Raw genomic sequence first — 20,371 nt, 5'->3', positions numbered from 1 at the left:
AAATCAAACCATAACTTCCTGTAAAGACTTGGTCTCAAATGTCTGTTAAATCATTATGTACCATCATGTCAGGTATCTTTTGTGTTACTGAGCCTAACTGGGAAGAGAGAACAAGAAAGAGGAGGGTTTTCAGCAGGTGTGGTAAAACCGTACTATAATGCCGATAAAAAGTGTTAACGCCCTTGGACATGATCACTTTTTTATTTTCTGTTTAAAATAAAAAATTTAATTAATTCTCTGGATTTTTTATGTTAATATTATAGAGTTCTTTGTGCTGATGAATGGCAAAAATACTGACTAAATCATTGTTCCACATTGTAACAATAAAATGAGAAGAAGTCAGGGTGGTAAATACCGAAATTATGTACAAGCATGCATGTATTTAAGTGATGGAAGGTCTCAGCATCTTTGTGATGTTATAAAGATGATTTTAAAGATTTAATGTTACAGAACAGAATTTCAATGTTTATGATTTGCTATTAATTCTTCATTGTAATAGCATTTTCCATTAGACATTTCATTTTTTACATTAAACTTGACAGTGTTTTTTGCACAAGAAATAAGAAAAAGAATTTAACTTTGTAAAGAGTTTAGAATTTTAATATTAAGACTAACCTTTTCAGCTATTTAATTTCATTGGCAAAAATATCCTGTTTAGGCACATGGAAAAGATTTTTTTTTAAATCCTCTTTTCAAAAATAATTTTATGACATTAATGGTAACTGCGGTGGCGCAGTGGGTTGGACCACAGTCCTGCTCTCCGGTGGGTCGGGAGTTTGATTCCCGCTGGGGGTGCCTTGTGATGGACTGGCGTCCCATCCTGGGTGTGTCCCCTCCCCCTCCAGCCTTACTCCCTGTGTTACAGGGTAGGCTGTGGTTCCCCGCCACCCCGTATGGGACAAGCAGCTCTGAAAATGTGTGTGTGAACATCTCTCTGAAGAGGTGGTAGATACCTAGTTTCAAAAAAAGTTAACTTGTGGCTATCATCTTTTAACTGAAAAATAACATTTAGGAGGGAAGCAATGAAGAAAGATTTAGAATGGATCAACAGCAGCAATGGCTTCCATCTGATATGACAGCGGAGTATTAATTCTTGATTTTGCAGTTAGTGTAATGTTGTAGTTTTTAAACTTCAGCGTGGAGACAGGTGCAGTTACAAGCGAGTAATCTCTAACACGTTCCTGACATGATAAAAATGTCCCCATGAAGAGGTTTTTTTTCAGTAATCCTAAGAACACCAGTCTGAAGGGTAACTGTATATAATTTTTTTAGTGCAGTACAACTACAGATCCAACTTCATCCCTGTCCACATGATCTTTTTAGCAAATAGCCTTGATTATACAATTTACTTCTGCCAAAATGGAAATTAACTGTGGAGCCAATTTGATTTGTTCTATTTTTTATTGTATAAAGTGACATTCTGTACTGGAAGTGTTTCGGTGTTTGCCGTGCTTCTAGGAAGTACTCAAGCAGCTGCAAAGCAAGCTGGAGCAGGAGGCTTGCACTTTGGCCTCGTCAGGGAGAACTGACGTACTGGACCAGCTCAAAGGTATGTTAGCAGCGCATACGCAATGAGAAGACAGCACCCCATTTATGGCTTGTTTATTTCAGCAGAGGTCAAACTCTTATTTCATTTCATTTCCCATGTCTGTCCCTTTGATTATTTCTTCTGGAGTTCTATATCATGCAAATCAAATCAGGATGGTTCCAGTATTCCAGAGATTTCAGATATTCTAAAATATCTTCTCAAGGTAAACTTTTTCAATATTTTTTAGAGTTGCACATGGATTTGACCAACTACTATGAGCTCAAGTACCAGCCACACAATCTGCGAGTGTTCTCAGAGAGCCTGGCTCCCCAGGCTTCAGAGGGGGAGGACAAACTGCCACTCCACCCCTCTGGTGTACTGAGAGCCAGGAGTCCTATATACACAGCCAGCCGTCAAGGTCCCATCCTCTCAGGGGAAGGAACAGCCTTGCACCCCGGCACTCCGCACCTCCTGGAGGCAGCTCAGCCCAAAGGTGGCCCAAATGGAGAGGGCCGGATAACTGCCCAGCACCTGGAAGACCTCTGTAAGGAGAGGTGAGAAAAAGTCACTCATCCATACATCAGTGGAGCACACTCTCTGTCACTCACGCACTATGGGTGATCCTGAACAGCATGTCTTTGGAATGTGTGAGGAAACCAGAGCACCCAGAGGAAACCCACAGACACAAGGAGAACATGCAAACTCCACATAGACTGAGCAGGGATCAAACCCATGTACTCTCGTACCACCCAGGTGGCACGAGGCAGCAACGCTACTCGCTGTGCTGCTGTGCCACCTTTGGCCGTGCTTACAAAGACAAATAAACAAATAGGTGGACATACAGTATGTGAAGTGTTGACCTGTGTTTCAGGGCCATGCTTCTAAGTGAGATTGAGAAAGAGGAACGTGAGCGTCGTTGGTACTACTCCCAGCTGCAGGGACTGTCACAAAGGCTGGCTGAACTCCCACGCATCGACACTGTGAGTAAAGCTTTCAAGTACTCTCGAGGAGCAATCTGCTAAACCTGGACACACTCCACTCCTGTTCTGGAAACCACAGCTAAACGTCAGCACAATTTTAAGCAGCTGTTTTGTTAAGAGTGGATGCAAACTATGACTCTTCAACTCCGGTCATTTACATAACTGGACCTTTGTGAGCTACCAACCAGTGCCTTGTTGGGAACTGATGTGGTGTAATTGAAGGAATCAAAGATTCCTGGCCTTGTTAATGATTTGAAGTCGATTAACTGTAGTGCTTTTTGTATTCTGACCCCTTGCTGGCTGTCGTTCTGCAGTTTTCAATGCAGATGGACTTGATTCGACAGCAGCTGGAGTTTGAAGCCCAGCAGTTGCGCTCCGTCATGGAGGAACGTTTTGGGACCTGCGATGAAATGGTACAGAGAACACAGGTAATTATGAGCCTCTTGTTCTGAACACCTGGATTTCCAGGTAAATTTAAATATCACCAGCTACTATAAATAATCCAAAGATTATTTTTAAGTCAAGAAGTTTGATCAAAATAAGATCCAATGAACTGTTGGGACATCAGGGAAAATGGACAGTTTACAGTTCGTTGAAAAAGCTTTATTTGAGGCATTATGTATCCTAAACTCCATTCTGCATAACCAAGTTGCTCATTCCTTGTTCTGCTCACCAAAGATCCGAGTGGCCCGCCTTGAGCAGTTGGAGAAGGAGCTACAGGAGGCAAAGGAAGCCCGGGGCTCCCAGGAGAAAAGCCCCCCAACAGACAGTCAGGTGAGACAGGGGGCACTTGAGCTTTCACAATGGGAGAGGATGATGGCTTAGGTGCAGTATAGACTTGTGTGAATGGGTAATGACAAAGAGACTAATGTTTCAAATGTATTTTTTTAAGAATAGTTATTGTCATTATATTATTATATATAATATGTTATATATAATATATATATATATAGGGGGCGCAGTGGGTTGGACCGGGTCCTGCTCTCCAGTGGGTCTGGGGTTCGAGTCCCGCTTGGGGTGCCTTGCGACGGACTGGCGTCCCGTCCTGGGTGTGTCCCCTCCCCCTCCGGCCTTACGCCCTGAGTTGCCGGGTAGGCTCCGGTTCCCCGCAACCCCGTATGGGACAAGCGGTTCAGAAAATGTGTGTGTGTGTGTGTGTGTGTGTGTGTGTGTGTGTGTGTATATATATATATATATATATATTAGACAATGGGATAATATATAATTATATATATTGACCGGGTCCTGCTCTCAGGTGGGCCTGGGGCTCGAGTCCTGCTTGGGGTGCCTTGCGATGGACTGGCATCCCGTCCTGGGTGTCTCCCCCCCTCCCCAGCCTTGCACCCTGTGTTGCCGGGTTAGGCTCCGGTTCGCTGTGACCCCGCTCGGGGACAAACGCTTATAGACATTGTTTGTGTGTGTGACATTATACTATGATATTGACAGTAACAAATTTTAAGAAATTACTTATGTTTTTACAAGGATTAGGTATATGGGGAAGACAGCTGTTTTTATTATAGAATGTCAGTTATAGACTGATTCCGTATATACCTGTATTGTTGTTTTGTACCTTCTTAGCCTAGGCTGACATTTATGACTTCCTTTATTTCTTTCTTCCCTACTTCTTCGTGCCAGAGAAGCACTAAACGTTTTTCAGATGCTCTAAATTACTGAGGCCCTCCTGCTCCCGCTGGTGTTTTATATAAAGTCCAGAGCATGGCTGATCTGATAATATCATTTTAATAATATACTCGTTATATATCGTAAAATACATGTCCCTTATTTACTGAGACCAGGGAACCCAAACAGACTTGCTTGTTATAATTTCTGTTTAAATTTATGATTGACTGGAAAACTGTAAGCTATACAGGGTTAGAATTAGCTCTTAATATTTATCGAATGTCAAAGATCAAGAAAATAACCGTAAATGCCCAATTTACATTTACATTTACAATTGACATTGTATAGATTGAAAATATGTTTTCTATAGTGGCAGTGCTGTGTTCAACATGTCTAGTATGAAAAAAACTGGATCCTTTCCAGGCTCGTTGTTACACAATGCACTCAGCTTCATCCGTGTGTCTGTGAGCTGGCAAATGGGCATCCATAATTATTCCGGTTTAAAATCTGCAGTAGCCTTCCAAAGCAGTGCTGCCACGCCTCTGTGCCCCACCCCTGGCTGGCTGTGTGCTGCTCCCTTGCTGCTGTGTGCAGACTCATCGCTGCATGTTGCTATGCAGAAACTAGGTTATGCCTCTGCACAGCTTCTCTCTGACTGGCTGTGTGGATTGCAGAGATGGCTGCGCTGGGCACGGAAGCAGAACGAAGAAATGGCACCTGAGCAGGCCTCGTACTGCTTGCATAACTGCTGGCCTCAGAAAAATAGTGGGCTCGAATTAGCAAAAAACTGGGCATTATATTATTTATGCAGTTGTGTTTTTGTCCGGTGTGCCTGAAAATTTAACAGTCAAATATAAACAGTAATCATATAGGTATAGAATTGTTTTGCTTTGGGTCTTTTGTGCTTCTGATCAATTTTAAGGTGGAATACAAGGTTTTAGTGTTACTGTGTATCTTCATATTGTATGTTAGTTTGAAATACAATAAAACTGGAGGACAAGTTATGAAGAAGATGTTCAGTAGAGTCGTGGATTGCGACATAAAACGGTGATTTTTATACATTCCTGGAAAGAGCACTGAATATGTCGGAATCTTGTCCACAAGTCCTACTTTTTTGCTGCATAGCGATGCTGAGACAGGCCTCTGCTGGTGTCTGTAGAATGCCCTTTTGTCTGAGAAATTTATGACATGCTCACATCGCAGCTGCAGTTCTTCTGGTTGCTATGGAGATGAAACAGGAGATTTCCCAAGGTATAGACTTACTGTACTGTATGATGGGCCTGTGTTTATGCTTCTTACGCTGACAAAGAGATGGAGTCAACTGCTAAAATTAGAATACCTGCAAAAAATTTTTCCTATCCACTTATCTGACAGTCTTGTTTATAGATCCTCTCCTATACAGATACCATAATTTCCTGTCCGCTTTGATTGTGTCTTCTGTTCAAGTTACTCCAGTATGTTAACGTGTGAGAAAAAAATTTGATATGATTTAATTATAATAAAAAAGTCTTCAACGCTACAATTAAGGGCTCAAAATGTCCTCATTGTTGCAAAGTTTTGCATTTCCTTAAGTGATTGCATATATTTAAAATATATGTAAATGTCGATATTGGATGAAGAAGGACAATAATTTAAAACTGTTTTGTTGTTAAAATAATGACACACAAAATTATAGGAAAAAAGAACACCCACTATCTTCTGATAATGCCTACATTATCCAACCACAGCAATTTTTAAATGTTAACTATGTAATCCAAACCACAACCTAAACAGCAGATAATAAAAATTTAGACAAAGAAGTCATAAACATGACAATATTCATTCAAACCAGTGAAAACAACTTTTAAAAAGCAAATAGTCTTGTAAATAGCCATTATTTACACGAATGCTAAATTCTTGAAGTTCTGACTGTTGAAGCTAATGTGAACCATGGTTCAAAATAATTAACTTGCACATTGGTTTATAATATCTTACTGACTTTTTATGCTGAATGACTTTCAAGCATCTAAAACTACAAACAACTGTGACATTTCTTATAAACTAATAGTTTTTGATTTTTTCCCATTTGAAGACGAACCAGGGAAAGTTCGAAATCAAAGTTATATGTCCATGTTTAACAACATTAAAATTGATTTTCAGACAAATGCCAGTGACAAGCCAGCGATGCCAGCTGAACCTGAAAACCTCTGTAACAACTCTGGTTTGGAGGTATCTGGAGAAGCTGGAAGCAAAGTAAGAGCAGAAGGACACTGAATAATGCATATACTTATCTAATTTTAATAGCACCAAAGATGTGTTATACAATCTTACTTCATGTTTCTTCTAATCATATTACTTTTCTTCTGGACACCATAGGTGGAGATGGTGTTCTGGCTGCTTTCTATGCTTGCTACAAGAGACAGGGAGGAGATGTCCCGCACTCTGCTGGCAATGTCCAGCTCCCAGGACAGCTGTATTGCCATGCGCAAGTCAGGCTGTGTCCCCCTATTGGTGCAGATCTTGCATGATGGGCTAGGCGGCCCTGGGGAGTTGCCTGGAACTGGGGGCTGCAGCCGAGAGGCCCGGTCCCGTGCTAGTGCTGCCCTCCACAACATTGTGTACTCCCAACCAGATGAGGGGCAGGCGCGGCGAGAGATGAGGGTGCTGCACGTGCTGGAGCAGATCCGCTCACACTGTGAGAGTGGCTGGGACTGGATTGAAACCCACGTCTGTACTCCTTCCCCAGGGGGGATAAAACCTGCAGGTAAAACTGGGATTTGGGAGGCAGGAATAAGGGTGTTTTTCTTGTTGGATCACTGAATTTTCGGCAGCTTCCTCCAGTTCAGTATTTTTTCTGCTGAAATTTCTCAGACATTCCAGAACCAGTGGAGCCTCAGATATGCCAAGCCATGTGTGCCATCATGAAGCTCTCCTTTGAGGAGGAATACCGACGGGCCATGAATGAACTTGGTGAGTGCTGACTCCAGTAACTGTGTCAACCATGCCACTTGTTATTACTTAAAACACAGCATGACAATTATTGACAAAGGAGTTTATGGCTTTATATTACAGTTTTAGTAGTTAAACGGGCAAATAACGCTGTCTCTGAGGAATGAAAACAAGCCAAAATACATATGCACACAAACAAACACACACACACAGTCAGAAACCGCTTGTCCCGAGCGGGGTCGCGGCAAACTGGAGCCTCACCCGGCAACAAGGTGCAGGGCTGGAGGTTGAGGGGACGCACCCAGGACAGGATGCCAGTCCATTGCAAGGCACCCCAAGCGGGACTCGAACTCCAGACCCACTGGAGAGCGGGACCCGGCCAAGCTCGCCACTCCACCACACCCCCATCAATCCAAAATAGACGTGCCAATTATTAAAATATCTTCAAGTATATATACATTATTAAATTACAAAAATCTAAAATAGAAACCATAGGGGGTGCGGTGGCGCAGTGGCGCAGTGGGTTGGACCACAGTCCTGCTCTCCAGTGGGTCTGGGGTTCGAATCCCGCTTGGGGTGCCTTGCGACGGACTGGCGTCCCGTCCTGGGTGTGTCCCCTCCCCCTCCAGCCCTATGCCCTGAGTTGCTGGGTTAGGCTCCGGTTCCCCGCGACCCCGTACGGGACAAGCGGTTCTGAAATGTGTGTGTAAAATAGAAACCTTAACTGGTTTGCTTACTGTGGCTTAAAATCAGCAATGTGTGATGTCTTAAACAATGCAAAACCATTGCTCACCTAAACACACTGTGTAGAGCTGTGATGACACACACATTGTCTGCTCTTTTTCGTCAGGTGGTTTGCAAGCAGTGGCCGAGTTGCTGCAGCTGGACCAAGAGCTATATGCCATGTCGAACGACCCCTTGAACCTGGCTCTCCGGCGATATGCTGGCATGGCTCTCACAAACCTCACATTTGGAGATGTGGTCAACAAGGTAGAACTGAATCCTATGGAAAATCTGTGAAAAAAGCATTATCAAATAAATATTTTTGGAAACAAATTAATGTTGCATTGATACTGTTACACAAATTTGTTGTGACACATCATGTTAACTTAATTGATGTATGAAGTTACTTGATGTGAGTCTGGACAGCATTTGCAAATCAAAATCTGTTTTTCTCTTGTATTTCAGGCCACTCTTTGCTCCAAAAAAAGCTGCCTGCAGGCAATTGTATCACAACTTGCATCTGATAGTGAAGAACTGCATCAGGTCGACATCTTCCATTAATATTTTCACTACTGCTACAATTTGCTTGGCAGAAAAAAAACAGTATTTTTAAAGATTAATTTTAACCTTTACAAAAGCATGAGCAGCACATACCATACTACAAAAAGACAAATGTTTTAAGTTTCTTTGTAAAGTCTTTAACAAAGCAATTTTGAATGATGTACATCTATATTAGTAGAATAAATAGCATGTAATCTGTCTGTAACATCCTTTTTCAGGTAGTATCCAGTATTTTGAGAAATCTTTCTTGGCGAGCTGATATAAACAGCAAGAAAACACTGAGAGAAGTAGGCAGTGTGTCTGCACTAATAAACTGTGCACTTCAAGCTACAAAGGTAAAATACAGCTATGTTAGTACTATGTTGTGATCATTGTTAATGCAACAAAATACCACATAGCTGTAACTGGTCTTATGCAAAAAAATAGCAAAACACAGGTTATATGAATTACATGTGGCTGTCAGATTTTTGGAGGGGGGGCGCGGTGGCGCAGTGGGTTGGGCCGCAGTCCTGCTCTCCGGTGGGTCTGGGGTTCGAGTCCCGCTTGGGGTGCCTTGCGGCGGACTGGCGTCCCGTCCTGGGTGTGTCCCCTCCCCCTCCGGCCTTACGCCCTGTGTTGCCGGGTAGGCTCCGGTTCCCCGTGACCCCGTATGGGACAAGCGGTTCTGAAAATGTGTGTGTGTGTGTGTGTGTGTGTGTGTGTGTGTGTGTGTGTGTGTGTGTGTCAGATTTTTGAGTATAATGGAGAATTAAATTTTTTTCAGCAATCTGTAGTTTATCAGTGCTACATATCCAGGCTCTGACAATTTGCCCCTTACAATACAGGAGTCCACTCTGAAGAGTGTACTGAGCGCCTTATGGAACTTGTCAGCACACAGCACTGAGAATAAGGTGGCCATCTGCTCTGTGGATGGAGCTCTTGGCTTCCTGGTGAGCACACTCACTTATAAATGTCAGACAAACTCACTGGCAATCATTGAGAGTGGTGGTGGTATTCTGCGGAATGTGTCCAGTCTCATTGCCACCCGGGAGGACTACAGGTAATTCCTAACATTTCATATTTTTTGCAAGTTTGTGAATGAATGCTATTATGTAAATGCATAGACTAATTGTCAAAGGCAAGTTAGCGCTGGTGAAATTGTGATCAAAATTGAAAAAAATATCAACTGCAAAGATACCTTACGGGATTTATGTTTGAGAGAATTAAAGCATAAACTGTAAATTTGCAAGCATTTGTAAACATGCTCGTAAATTTACAAAAACTATATATCACACTAGTTTAGATTATTTTCATTAATAAGATTACTGAGTTCTGATCTGGTTTGTTTTGAGGACCATATATTTTATGTCAAATATATGTTTTTGGACAATATATTTTAGGGCAATTACATTAAGAACATTAAACAAGTAAAAAAAAAATTAAAATTTTCTTGACATACCTAAGCAGCAAAGTACACCTACATGCTGTTTTAATGTACACCAAATCCAATTTTCCACGTTTGTTCTTAAGACTTTCTCTCATTATTTTTTAAACAGGCAAATCCTGAGAGACCACAACTGCTTACAAACCTTACTGCAACATTTGAGGTCTCACAGTCTAACTATTGTGAGCAATGCCTGTGGGACACTCTGGAACCTGTCAGCTCGGAGCCCTAAAGACCAGGAACTCCTCTGGGACTTGGGAGCTGTCAGCATGTTGCGCAATCTCATCCATTCCAAGCACAAGATGATAGCTATGGGGAGTGCTGCAGCTCTTCGAAACCTCCTCACCAATCGCCCTCTAAAATACAAGGACGCTGCTGTTGTATCTCCAGGATCCTGTATGCCATCCCTGTATATGAGAAAGCAAAAAGCCTTGGAAGCTGAGTTGGATGCAAAACATTTGGCAGAAACTTTTGATTCAATTGAAAAACAAAGCCCTAAGCATCCAAGCATCAACAAGCCACTGCGGCATATTGAAAGCCTAGCAAAAGATTATGCCTCTGACTCTGGTTGCTTTGATGATGATGAGGCCCCAAATGTCTCCAGTAGTCTAGACACAGGTAGCTTCTCAATGCTGTCCATGTTCCTGAACAGCTCAAATGTCCTCCAAGGTCAGCCTCGAAAGAAGGACTGTGAACCTCAGCGAGACACAGAGGCAGAGGCAGAGAATAACAAAAGGGCTACATCCCCTGAAAATGATGTGTCTGTTGCAGCAGAGAATTTGGCCAAAAAGATCACCAAAACAGTTGCTAAAATTGACAAGTTGGTGGAAGACATTACCATGCACACATCCTCAGAGGACAGTTTCAGCTTGAGCTCAGAAGACCATTTTGTTGACTGGCAGTATGGTTCAGATGAGCTTCATGAAGCTCGGGCCAAGTCATGTTCCCCCTGTCGCCTATCTGACACCAGCAGCTTTGCACACAGAGAGAGGCTGAGTAGAGCCCATGCTCTATTACGCCTCAAAACAGCTTACACAAGTCTGTCCACGGACAGCCTGAACAGTGGCAGCACCAGTGACAGCTATTGTGGTGGTAAAGACCAGATACGACCATCTGCACGATCAACAATGGTGCAAAGGCGCCCTAATAAATTAGATCTTAAGGTGGCCCATCAAGAATATCTTAATAATGAGTCTTATCGTGTGCATAATGAAACAAGCCAGAAAGAGCTGCCAGAAAGAGATTCAGAAGACATCAAGGAGATAAAAACTCAAGAGCTAAGTAGCATAGGCACAGAGAAGGGTCAAGAGCCACCACCACCAACACCTGCTACTGATTCAACTAAAGTCTCATCAGAAGCTAACGTGTCTACAATCAAGTTGTCCCCTTCCTATCAGCATGTTCCATTAATACAGAGTGTTGCAAAGTTTGGTGTAGCTAAGAACACTATAAATGTGCAGGCAGCTCAAGCAATGAGAAGACAGGCTTGGGTTCCTGGAGTAATGACTGGTGGGAGTATTAGCAAGTTTTCACCAATGAGTTCTGCACGAAGTCCAACTTTGGGACAGATGGAGACTCTGCAGAGGTATTCAGTAGAGAACACGCCAATCTGCTTTTCTCGCTGTAGTTCTCTGTCTTCATTGTCTTCAGGTGATGGAGCTCTAGATGGTCAGAGCCAAAGTGAAAATGAACTGGAAAGTGATTCGTCTCTTGAAATCATTGAAGTAGATGGAGGTGACCTAGCTAGTAAAGAGGATGATGACCTCTTGGAAGATCTCACTGATAACCAGCTTCTGGTTACAGATACTAAAACATTTGCAAGCGGCAGTCCAACCTCTGAGCCCATTGAGATTCCCTGTTCTACTAAACGAGAGAAGGTGTTTCTCAGAGGAGTCTCACCAGGCAGACATGAAGACAGGACCCCATCAAGCTCATCAGAGAACTACATTCATGAGACTCCACTTGTGATGAGCCGTTGCAGCTCAGTAAGCTCACTTGGTAGCTTTGAGTCCCCCTCAATAGCTAGCTCCATACAAAGTGACCCTTGCAGCGAAATGATCAGTGGAACCATCAGCCCAAGTGATCTTCCTGACAGCCCAGGACAAACTATGCCTCCAAGTCGTAGTAAAACTCCCTGCTGTGTTGACACAAGTGGACAAGAAACACAGATTGGAGGAGGTGCTGGACAATGGGAAAGCAACTTGCGGAAGTTCATGGAGATTGCTGATTTTAAGGAGCGATTTAACCTACCTCCAGATCTGGATACCATGATATATTTTACAGTAGAAAAGCCCACAGAGAACTTTTCATGTGCCTCTAGTTTGAGCGCTTTGCCACTTCATGAACATTACATTCAGAAGGATGTTGAGCTCAAGCTTATGCCTCTGCTTCATCAGAAAGATAACAACCCAACCTTTACTGTGATGCATGAAGAAAGAGATGAAGTAGCCGATAAGCATTCCTCATTTATTGACCAAACAGAGAGATACAGTGAAGGTAACTCTGATGATGACATTGAAATTCTCAAAGAGTGCATCAACTCAGCAATGCCCTCCAAATTTAAAGTCAGAAGCTCACTTATATCTACACTTTCTTCTCAAGTTCTGAACTCCCAAGCTCGAAAGTCTTTACAATTGCCTCGTTACATAGTACTTCCTAATCATACCAGTCAAAAGTGTTCTGTAGGAAAGGCTGGAATTCCAGAAAAGGATATATATCATGATGATTCATCTTTTACTGACTCAGCTGAAGGTACCCCGGTAAACTTTTCAAGCACTACATCTTTAAGTGATGAAACGCTCCAGTATCCAGTAAAGGAGAAAGGCTCAAAGGACTGGCGGTCTAGAGCTACAGATAAACAAGAACTGATGGATCTGGAGGCAAAGAGAATTGAAGAGCTTCGGAATTTTTCACGATTCCAGAAGCCCACTAGAATAGTTACACACCCCCAAAATACTGCTGGTAGTCAGATGAACAGAAGCTTTAAGCAAGTTGTTCCTACACAAAAAATTCTTATGCAAAATAAAGACCTGGCAGCTAAAATGGTTCAGTACAGAAACATAGATGTATCACCCAAAAATCAAATAAGAAAGCAGGAAGAGAATAAGTCATGGAATGTACCACAATTAGACTTATCCACAAGAAAGCAAAATATTGATAGTTACCCAAATAAAAGTGTGCTGCACAGAGGTCTTGGTGGAAACAACACATCTTGCCAGTCAATGAGTCAACGAGCCCTCACTGAAGAAGCCATGTACTGCTTCTGTGATGACCATGTAAACAAGATGGAGAAAGAGAAGATCACAAACATTAGCAGAAAACAAATAAAAGATGGTAGCAGGAATATACTGAGTCAAAATTTGAATAATGTGGACCGGGGAGCTAACACCCAAACAAGGCACAAAGGTGTTAATAAGGTTAAGCATAATTTAATTGTTGATGAGACACCACCGTGCTATTCTCTCAGTTCATCCCTTAGCTCTTTAAGTGATGCAGACCTTGAAGAATACCAGGGAAAAAACCAGCAAGCATGGGCCAAAAACAGGAACCATATTACTTCCAGTCAAAGTTATGAACCAACAAAGTCTCTAAATGATTGCTCTCAGTATGATGAGAATGACTCAAGTTCAGTTAGCCTGAATTCAGAGGATGATCTTCTCCAAAAATGTATAACTTCTGCTATGCCGCAGAAAAGGAGAAAACTTTCTACAAGAAAAAAGAAAACAGAGAGGGGACAGAAACTCAAGAGCAATAAGGCTAGGGAAGGCTGGGCATCAGAAAAAGACCTTGACAGTGATGAAATGGCCTCTGATAAAGACTCAGATCTTAATAGTGTTGAATGGAGGGCAATACAAGAGGGAGCCAATTCTGTTGTTACAAGGTTGCAAGCTGCATCTAAGTCCCAGGAACCTTCATCTGAGTCTGAGTCTGTTTTTTCGTTTATGTCTGGTGTTTCAACGGGATCGAGTCTTCAACCCAGAAAAGAAAAGAATGATGAAAAGAAAAATGTCAAAGACAACATAAACAAGGGAAGCAAAGTATCAGAGAACAGAAATTCAAGGAAACAGCTTGATTTTGCGCAACGAAAGCCAGTTCCAAATTTGCCTGTGGTTTTTAGAGGTAGAACTGTGATCTACATGCCGAAGAAGGAGACAAGCCTTTCACAAAGACCACCTACAAAGAAAGTTTCTCCCAAGACTGAAACTCAAGTGAAGAATCCAAACCTAGCCCAACAGAGGTCTAGAAGCCTACACAGACTAGGAAGGCCTAATGATTCAACTGAACTGTTTTTGCCTAAAAGAAGCTCAACACCACCAGCCAGAATACCAAAGAGTACATCTTCAGGATCATCTCAGAACTCTACCCCATCAAAACAGTCTCAGAAGAAATTGATATCCCCTTCACAAACTAGTAAGCAAACTCTAAAGAAAGATGCACACCCAACAAACAACCAGTCTGATAAAAAGGGGAACTTCACAAATCAAAAACCCATAAATACAAATTCACAGACTCCCAAAAAAACTCAAAAGTCACCTGTGAGAATTCCCTTCATGCAGAATCCAGCAAGGCAATCCATACCTTCGAGAACTATATCACCTTTAGTCACTAACCAGTCCTCTGGTGTCAACAGACAAAATAACCAGTTGTCAGGAAAAAGAAACCTACCTACCAACCGCCTTGATTTTGTCCGCATGACTTCAGCTCATTCAAGTAGCAGTGAGTCTGACCGTAATGGCTTCTTGAGACAGTTAACTTTCATTAAAGAATCACCTAGTATGTTGAGACGTGAGGTTTCATCTTCGTGGTCTGTGCCTACCTCTCAGTGTGCATCTCCACGAAGAACACGACCTGGTGCCCCAGCTGTATTTCTTTGTTCTTCACGTTGCCAAGAGTTGAAAGCTGTAGCGGTAGGCCAGAGACAAATGCAAGGAAGGACACAAGGACAAGGGCAGGGACTTCTAAAGCAGAGTGTTACTCTTTCCAGAGCCAGCTCTAGTGAGCGAGACCTGTCTATGAAACGACCTGCTAGAAGGACCAGTTCGGAGAGCCCCTGCAGGATACCTCAGAGGACTACCTCAGGGAATTTGCAAGGAAACAGAGACACTTTCAAAAGACATGCTTCATCACCTAGTATAAATATTCTTAATCGGGTAACCAGTCGGTCCTCCATTCGTTCTTCATCTTCTGACTCAAGTGGACGAGCAAAGAGTGAGAAAAATACAGAGCTGGTTCAGCGGCAGCAACCAGGATCATCTGCCAATGGTAAAGTTACCTGGAGGAGGATTCGCGATGAGGATGTCCCTCACATTTTGAAGAGCACTTTGCCATCCAATGCTCTACCCCTGGTGCCTTCTCCTGATGGGCATAAAAGGATGATGCCAGGGAAACTTCCTACTATTTCACTGCCATCAAGGAAAACAAGTGATGCTATTGTTCAGACGGAGGATTTCTCTACTAAAAAGACAAACTCAAGCACATCTCCAACTATTGAGAAGGCTCCAGTCATCTCTGAAGAGGCAGCAAAGGCAGTTCTGATGAGAAAGATGAGTAAAGCATCTGGGAACAGCATTCACATTCAAGATGGTGATTCAGATGGATCCTTTAAGAGCCACAACAGTGCCTCCACTTCAGCCTCTCAGCCAGTGGAAGGGCACAATGGGGGTGTTGGGCACTTCCGTCATAGCTCTCCAAGCAAGGCTGTGAGAGTAACCCCTTTCAACTATGTTCCCAGCCCTATAGCCACTGGCCTGCAAGATGCACTAACACAAGAGCCAACACTCAATGAAAAGTCAGCAGAAAAGGTTGAGGCTCAGTAAAGAATGAATAGTTGATTAATAGAAATCTGTTGATTTGCTCCTTTGCTCCTCAAATCCAAACACTCAGGTGTTCTTTTGATATTAGTAAAGTGTTTTAATTTTTCCTCTGTAATGTAACCTTTCCCAGGTTCTCTTGCATCAGGAATAGTTTATTCATAAGAAGGACATACAAAACCTTCTTACATCTTGAATTTGTGCATTGGAAAGGGAAATTACATGAACAAGAGATCAGCAACTTAAGATGTCTCTGATTGGTTACAGTTCCTTTTTTAATTTTAATTTTTGAATTTGTACATATATCATTGCCTGTTGCCTGTTAAAACAAATATTCAGCCTATCACTTTGGTGGAAGAAAATGTTTATGGCACACCCACCAATATGCAAAACATTTAGCCAGAACCCAAGAGAAGATTGGTCTATTATTTATTCAGATGTGTAATGGTTACTGTAAAAAAACTGAAAAAGACTGTTAAACCGTTAGAAAAGACCCAAAGAAACCATGAGGGTCAGATCTAATGTACTTGGAAAATCTCATCACAAATCATGTTAAAGCTTTGCCTTTAAGACTTCAGACTAAAAAAAAGAACACTATCAGCCTTCACTTTTCAGCCAGCTTTTTCCTGGATTTCTCTGTGATCCTTGTTGTTTAGAAGTAGTACTTCTGTTAACATTGGCAGATAAAGTACATGTCAAGCTTCCCAGTGAGCAACAACTATATTACATGTCACTTTTGACTGCATGATTAATTTTCACCACTATTAAACGTGTTCAATTCCACAGATGATGTTGGACTGGAATCTTCTCTGTGTCATTCTTGAAAATAAAAAGAGAAGATTCATAACATCTATAAGCTGTCAAATAAGAAGAAAAAACAAGAGAAACTGTTTTTGACTCTACAGAACAGGTTTAAGGACTATTAAAACCAACTGGATAGCTGTAAATATTTCTGCTTATTGTATGTTTACTGTTATTGTGTTTGACTCTAGAACTGGATGCTCAAAAGTGATTAGGAAGAAGGAACTCTGCAAGACAAAAAGGAGCAGCATATACTGGGTGCTTCTTACAGGATTTAACTAGAAATGTTCATTGTTGCTCACACTCAAAAATGCATTGTTTGAAGCAGTTTTGTATGACAGGAAGAGGAAATGAAAGTTTTTCTTAAGAAAAGAAACAATAACTTTGACTTAAATGTCAATATAATCTGTTGCAATGCTAGTTTTAGGTTCCTTAAGTTTTGTAAATGGTGCCACGCAACTGTTTGCAGCAGATGCCTCTGTTCCCATACATTGTCTATTGTTTTGTAATAAAACCTGTACTTACAAATGAATTTCAGAAAGTAAGCTCTACATGCTATGCAGAGAATAGACTATACCAATTCTATTCTATATAGTGTTAATCAGACTGAAGCCTACATGCTAGGAGATTGAAAACACATTGAGGCATGGAGTAAAATAATATGAGCATACTTGGTTGGTTTCATTAACCATACTCATATCTGGAATAAAAGAGGAAAGAATGGTGTGAGAACACTGACAGATAGCAGCAGATGTACTGACTATTGAAAAATATCCACCAATAAAAATTTGAATTAAACAGTGAAAGTGGTTTATTGACTTTATCAAGGATGTTTTTACTACAGCTTCTTTGTAAAAACAGTAAAATAAGAAATAAGCAGAATGCTATACAGTATTTTGTATGTTATATTCATCTACATATCCTAGCATAGGGGGTGCGGTGGCGCAGTGGGTTGGACCATAGTCCTGCTCTCCAGTGGGTCTGGGGTTCGAGTCCTGCTTGGGGTGCCTTGCGACGGACTGGCGTCCCGTCCTGGGTGTGTCCCCTCCCCCTCCGGCTTCATGCCCTGTGTTACCAGGTTAGGCTCCGGTTCCCCACGACCCCGTATGGGACATGCGGTTCTGAAAATGTGTGTGTGTGTGTGTATCCTAACATATCAATGATATTTGTATTATTGAAAGCCATTAATGTCAATCCTCCAGGACATTCAAAAACTCACTTATAAAAAAACGCTACTTGAATAAATGCTGACCACAACCGTAATCGTAAATATCAGTTTTTCCATATTATATCAAAGTGAGATGCCAAGCCAGCATGCAACTAATAATAAAGATCTTAACTATAATTTGGTAAGTGTAGATGCCATAGCTGTACACAACAAATGTTATAAACTCAAATTATGAAAAAATACAGTATATATTAATATTTAAATAGTAATAAATTTAATATGCACTTTAGAAAAATGTTATGTTGCAGTATGGGGATATTTGAATTGTCAGTAAACATTACCTTGGTTATAAACCATTTGTATAAAGAAGTTGGCTTTTTTCCTTCTACCAAACATACATTCTATAACACAAGGCAAAAGATAAACCTTTGCATAAATGAAGATTTTCACTGAAAAGGCTTGGGAGGTTAATCTGTTTTTTTAAGCTTTGATTTTGTACATGTAGTATCTGTAGAAAAAAATGGCAAAATAACATCAGTGGATATACACTGACTCCAAGTTTTAAAAATGGTTGAGGTACAAATTTTGGAAGACAGTAACATAATTTGTTTTATATTTAATGGGACTTTTTTCAATGAGCGGCAAAGTGAGTAACCCAGGTGCTTCACAGCTCCTGGACTGTGGGTTGAAACATAACACCTGTCTTAGTCTGTGCGGAGTTTGCATTTTCTCCCCCCAAATTCCTTTCTAGTGCTGATTGTTAACTGATTTAAACTACAAACATGTGCAGCTTTTCTCATGTTGTTACTGATGTTACTGATGAGCTGCATTCAAAAACAAAACACAGGGGCTGTAAATGCTGTGAAAGGGAATTGAATCCAGTCCCACATTGCTACTGTTTGGGTGTTGTTTTATTGCCAGCAAACAACGAGGCAGAGAAACACAGGCGATGCCTGCACCACAACAAATTTTAGAAAAAAATGAGAGAAAGTGAAGACAATACACACACAATGTCTACAGCAGCTTATCCTGGGCATGGTTGTGGCAAACCAGAGCCTAGCCTGCCAGCGCAGGGCTGGAGGGGGTGGGGACACACCCTAGATGGGACACCAGTCCATCGTAAGGCACCCCAAGAAGGACTCGAACCCCAGACCCAGCAGGGGGGGGAGGCCCCAGCCAATACAATTAAATTAAATAAACACAAATATGTTTGGACAGGCTAAATTTACAATATAGATGTTAGTAACAGGAGGCCCCAATGTAGTTAATATTTGCAAGATATCTGGACATTCATTAATTCATTACTGATAACTGCAGGGGGGCGCAGTGGCGCAGTGGGTTGGATGGTGTCCTGGTCTCCGGTGGGTCTGGGGTTTGAGTCCTGCTTGGGGTGCCTTGTGACAGACTGGTATCCTATCCTGGGTGTGTCCCCTCCCCCTCCTGCCGTATGCCCTGTGTTGCTGGATTAGGCTCCAGCTCCCTGTGACCCTGTATGGGACAAGTGGCTCAGACTGTGTGTGTGTGTGTGATAATTGCTTGTCCTAAGTCATGGACTTAGTGGTCTACAGTCTGTCCCAGAAGTCCAAGGTACACAGTGGTTATGGCAGTAGTGGACTGCAGAGCAACTGTACAAAAATTCACTCTTATCCTACTGGCAATTTTAACCACTAATCAAATAACTTGAAACATATTTTTGGACCTTGAGAGGAAACTGGAGAACCTGAAAACACTCATGAACATGGTGAGAATATGCGTACTTCCCACAGACTGAGCCGGATTTGAACCCAGGTTCTATGACACTGGACCGGTGCCAATATATGATAAACCCTAGTATAAAATATTGTACAATAATCTTTTAGCACTGAACTTGTACTTCTACTAGTTCGCTTGAGGGCTTCGACCGCAAAAAGTGATAAACGGCAGCCATCCATTGTTGCAAAGCACGATAAATCCCGGGGAGTGACGTCATTGTGATTTTAGACACTTGCTAACACGCTTTGGCATGTCTTGGCTAATTCATTCAATAGTGCTGCCTCCATGCTCAAACTGAATGGATGTGGGTGGAACGTGTTTGACGGCCTTTGTGAATTAGTGGCACCTTCCTCAAGCAGAAAGGAGAAAAGAAAGTGCAGTGATGCGGCTAGAGAGATTGCAAAGAGGTAGACACTGTGGAATCGGAAAAGTGCCCATCATCTCCTGCTCACACGTCGAGAAATCCTCCTGTCAAGCAGCTCCCCTTAGGTTTATATTCTTAAAAATATGACCTTGATCAATTTAGAATTTTAAATAAATACCAACAAAGAATTAAAGATTTAATAGATCTTTCACTGTTAAAACTTTGTTAACCATATCATGTTTTTGTGAGGGGGGAGAACAAAGAAATAGTTTGTAAACAGTAAGTTACTATTTATTTACTGTATCAATATATTGTATAAGATTGGGACAACACGGTAGCACAGTGAGTAACACTGCTGTCTCACAGCACCTGGGTGGTGTGAGAGAACATGGGTTTGATCCCTGCTCAGTCTGTGTGGAGTTTGCATGTTCTCCCTGTGTCTGTGTGGATTTCCTTGGGGTGCTCTGGTTTCCTCCAAGGACATGCTGTTCAGGTTCCCCCATGGTGTGTGAGTGAGACAGAGTGTGTTCCACTGATGTATGAATGAGTGACCCAGTGTAAATAGTGTATCTAGCAGTGTAAGTGACCTTGGTGAATAAGGTGTGTGGGCTGGTAATGCTACATAAGGTTCATTGGAAGTTGCTTTGGCGAAAAGTGCCTGCTAAATAAACGTAAATAATATATTCATAATTCGCAATCCTGACTACATATTT

General features: G+C 41.8%; 1 protein-coding gene across 1 annotated transcript in view; it reads left to right on the top strand.

Annotated features, from left to right (window-relative positions):
- apc2 (APC regulator of WNT signaling pathway 2) overlaps nt 1–17,148 on the top strand; it is a 31,155-nt gene extending 14,007 nt beyond the window's left edge. The window contains exons 3-15 of the mRNA XM_018745957.2: nt 1,459–1,549; nt 1,776–2,082; nt 2,400–2,508; nt 2,823–2,936; nt 3,187–3,282; nt 6,268–6,360; nt 6,484–6,871; nt 6,979–7,077; nt 7,907–8,046; nt 8,245–8,322; nt 8,559–8,675; nt 9,165–9,379; nt 9,876–17,148. Coding sequence (XP_018601473.1) covers nt 1,459–1,549; nt 1,776–2,082; nt 2,400–2,508; nt 2,823–2,936; nt 3,187–3,282; nt 6,268–6,360; nt 6,484–6,871; nt 6,979–7,077; nt 7,907–8,046; nt 8,245–8,322; nt 8,559–8,675; nt 9,165–9,379; nt 9,876–15,579 — 7,551 coding nt within the window. The 3' untranslated portion in view covers nt 15,580–17,148. The remainder of the gene's footprint in view (nt 1–1,458; nt 1,550–1,775; nt 2,083–2,399; nt 2,509–2,822; nt 2,937–3,186; nt 3,283–6,267; nt 6,361–6,483; nt 6,872–6,978; nt 7,078–7,906; nt 8,047–8,244; nt 8,323–8,558; nt 8,676–9,164; nt 9,380–9,875) is intronic.
- Nucleotides 17,149–20,371: the final 3,223 nt, after the last annotated feature.

The sequence above is a fragment of the Scleropages formosus genome, chromosome 9, assembly GCF_900964775.1.
Source record: "Scleropages formosus chromosome 9, fSclFor1.1, whole genome shotgun sequence".
NCBI lineage: Eukaryota > Metazoa > Chordata > Actinopteri > Osteoglossiformes > Osteoglossidae > Scleropages > Scleropages formosus.
The sequence above is the reverse complement of the archived record's forward strand: the minus strand, read 5'-3'. Positions and strand labels throughout refer to the sequence as shown.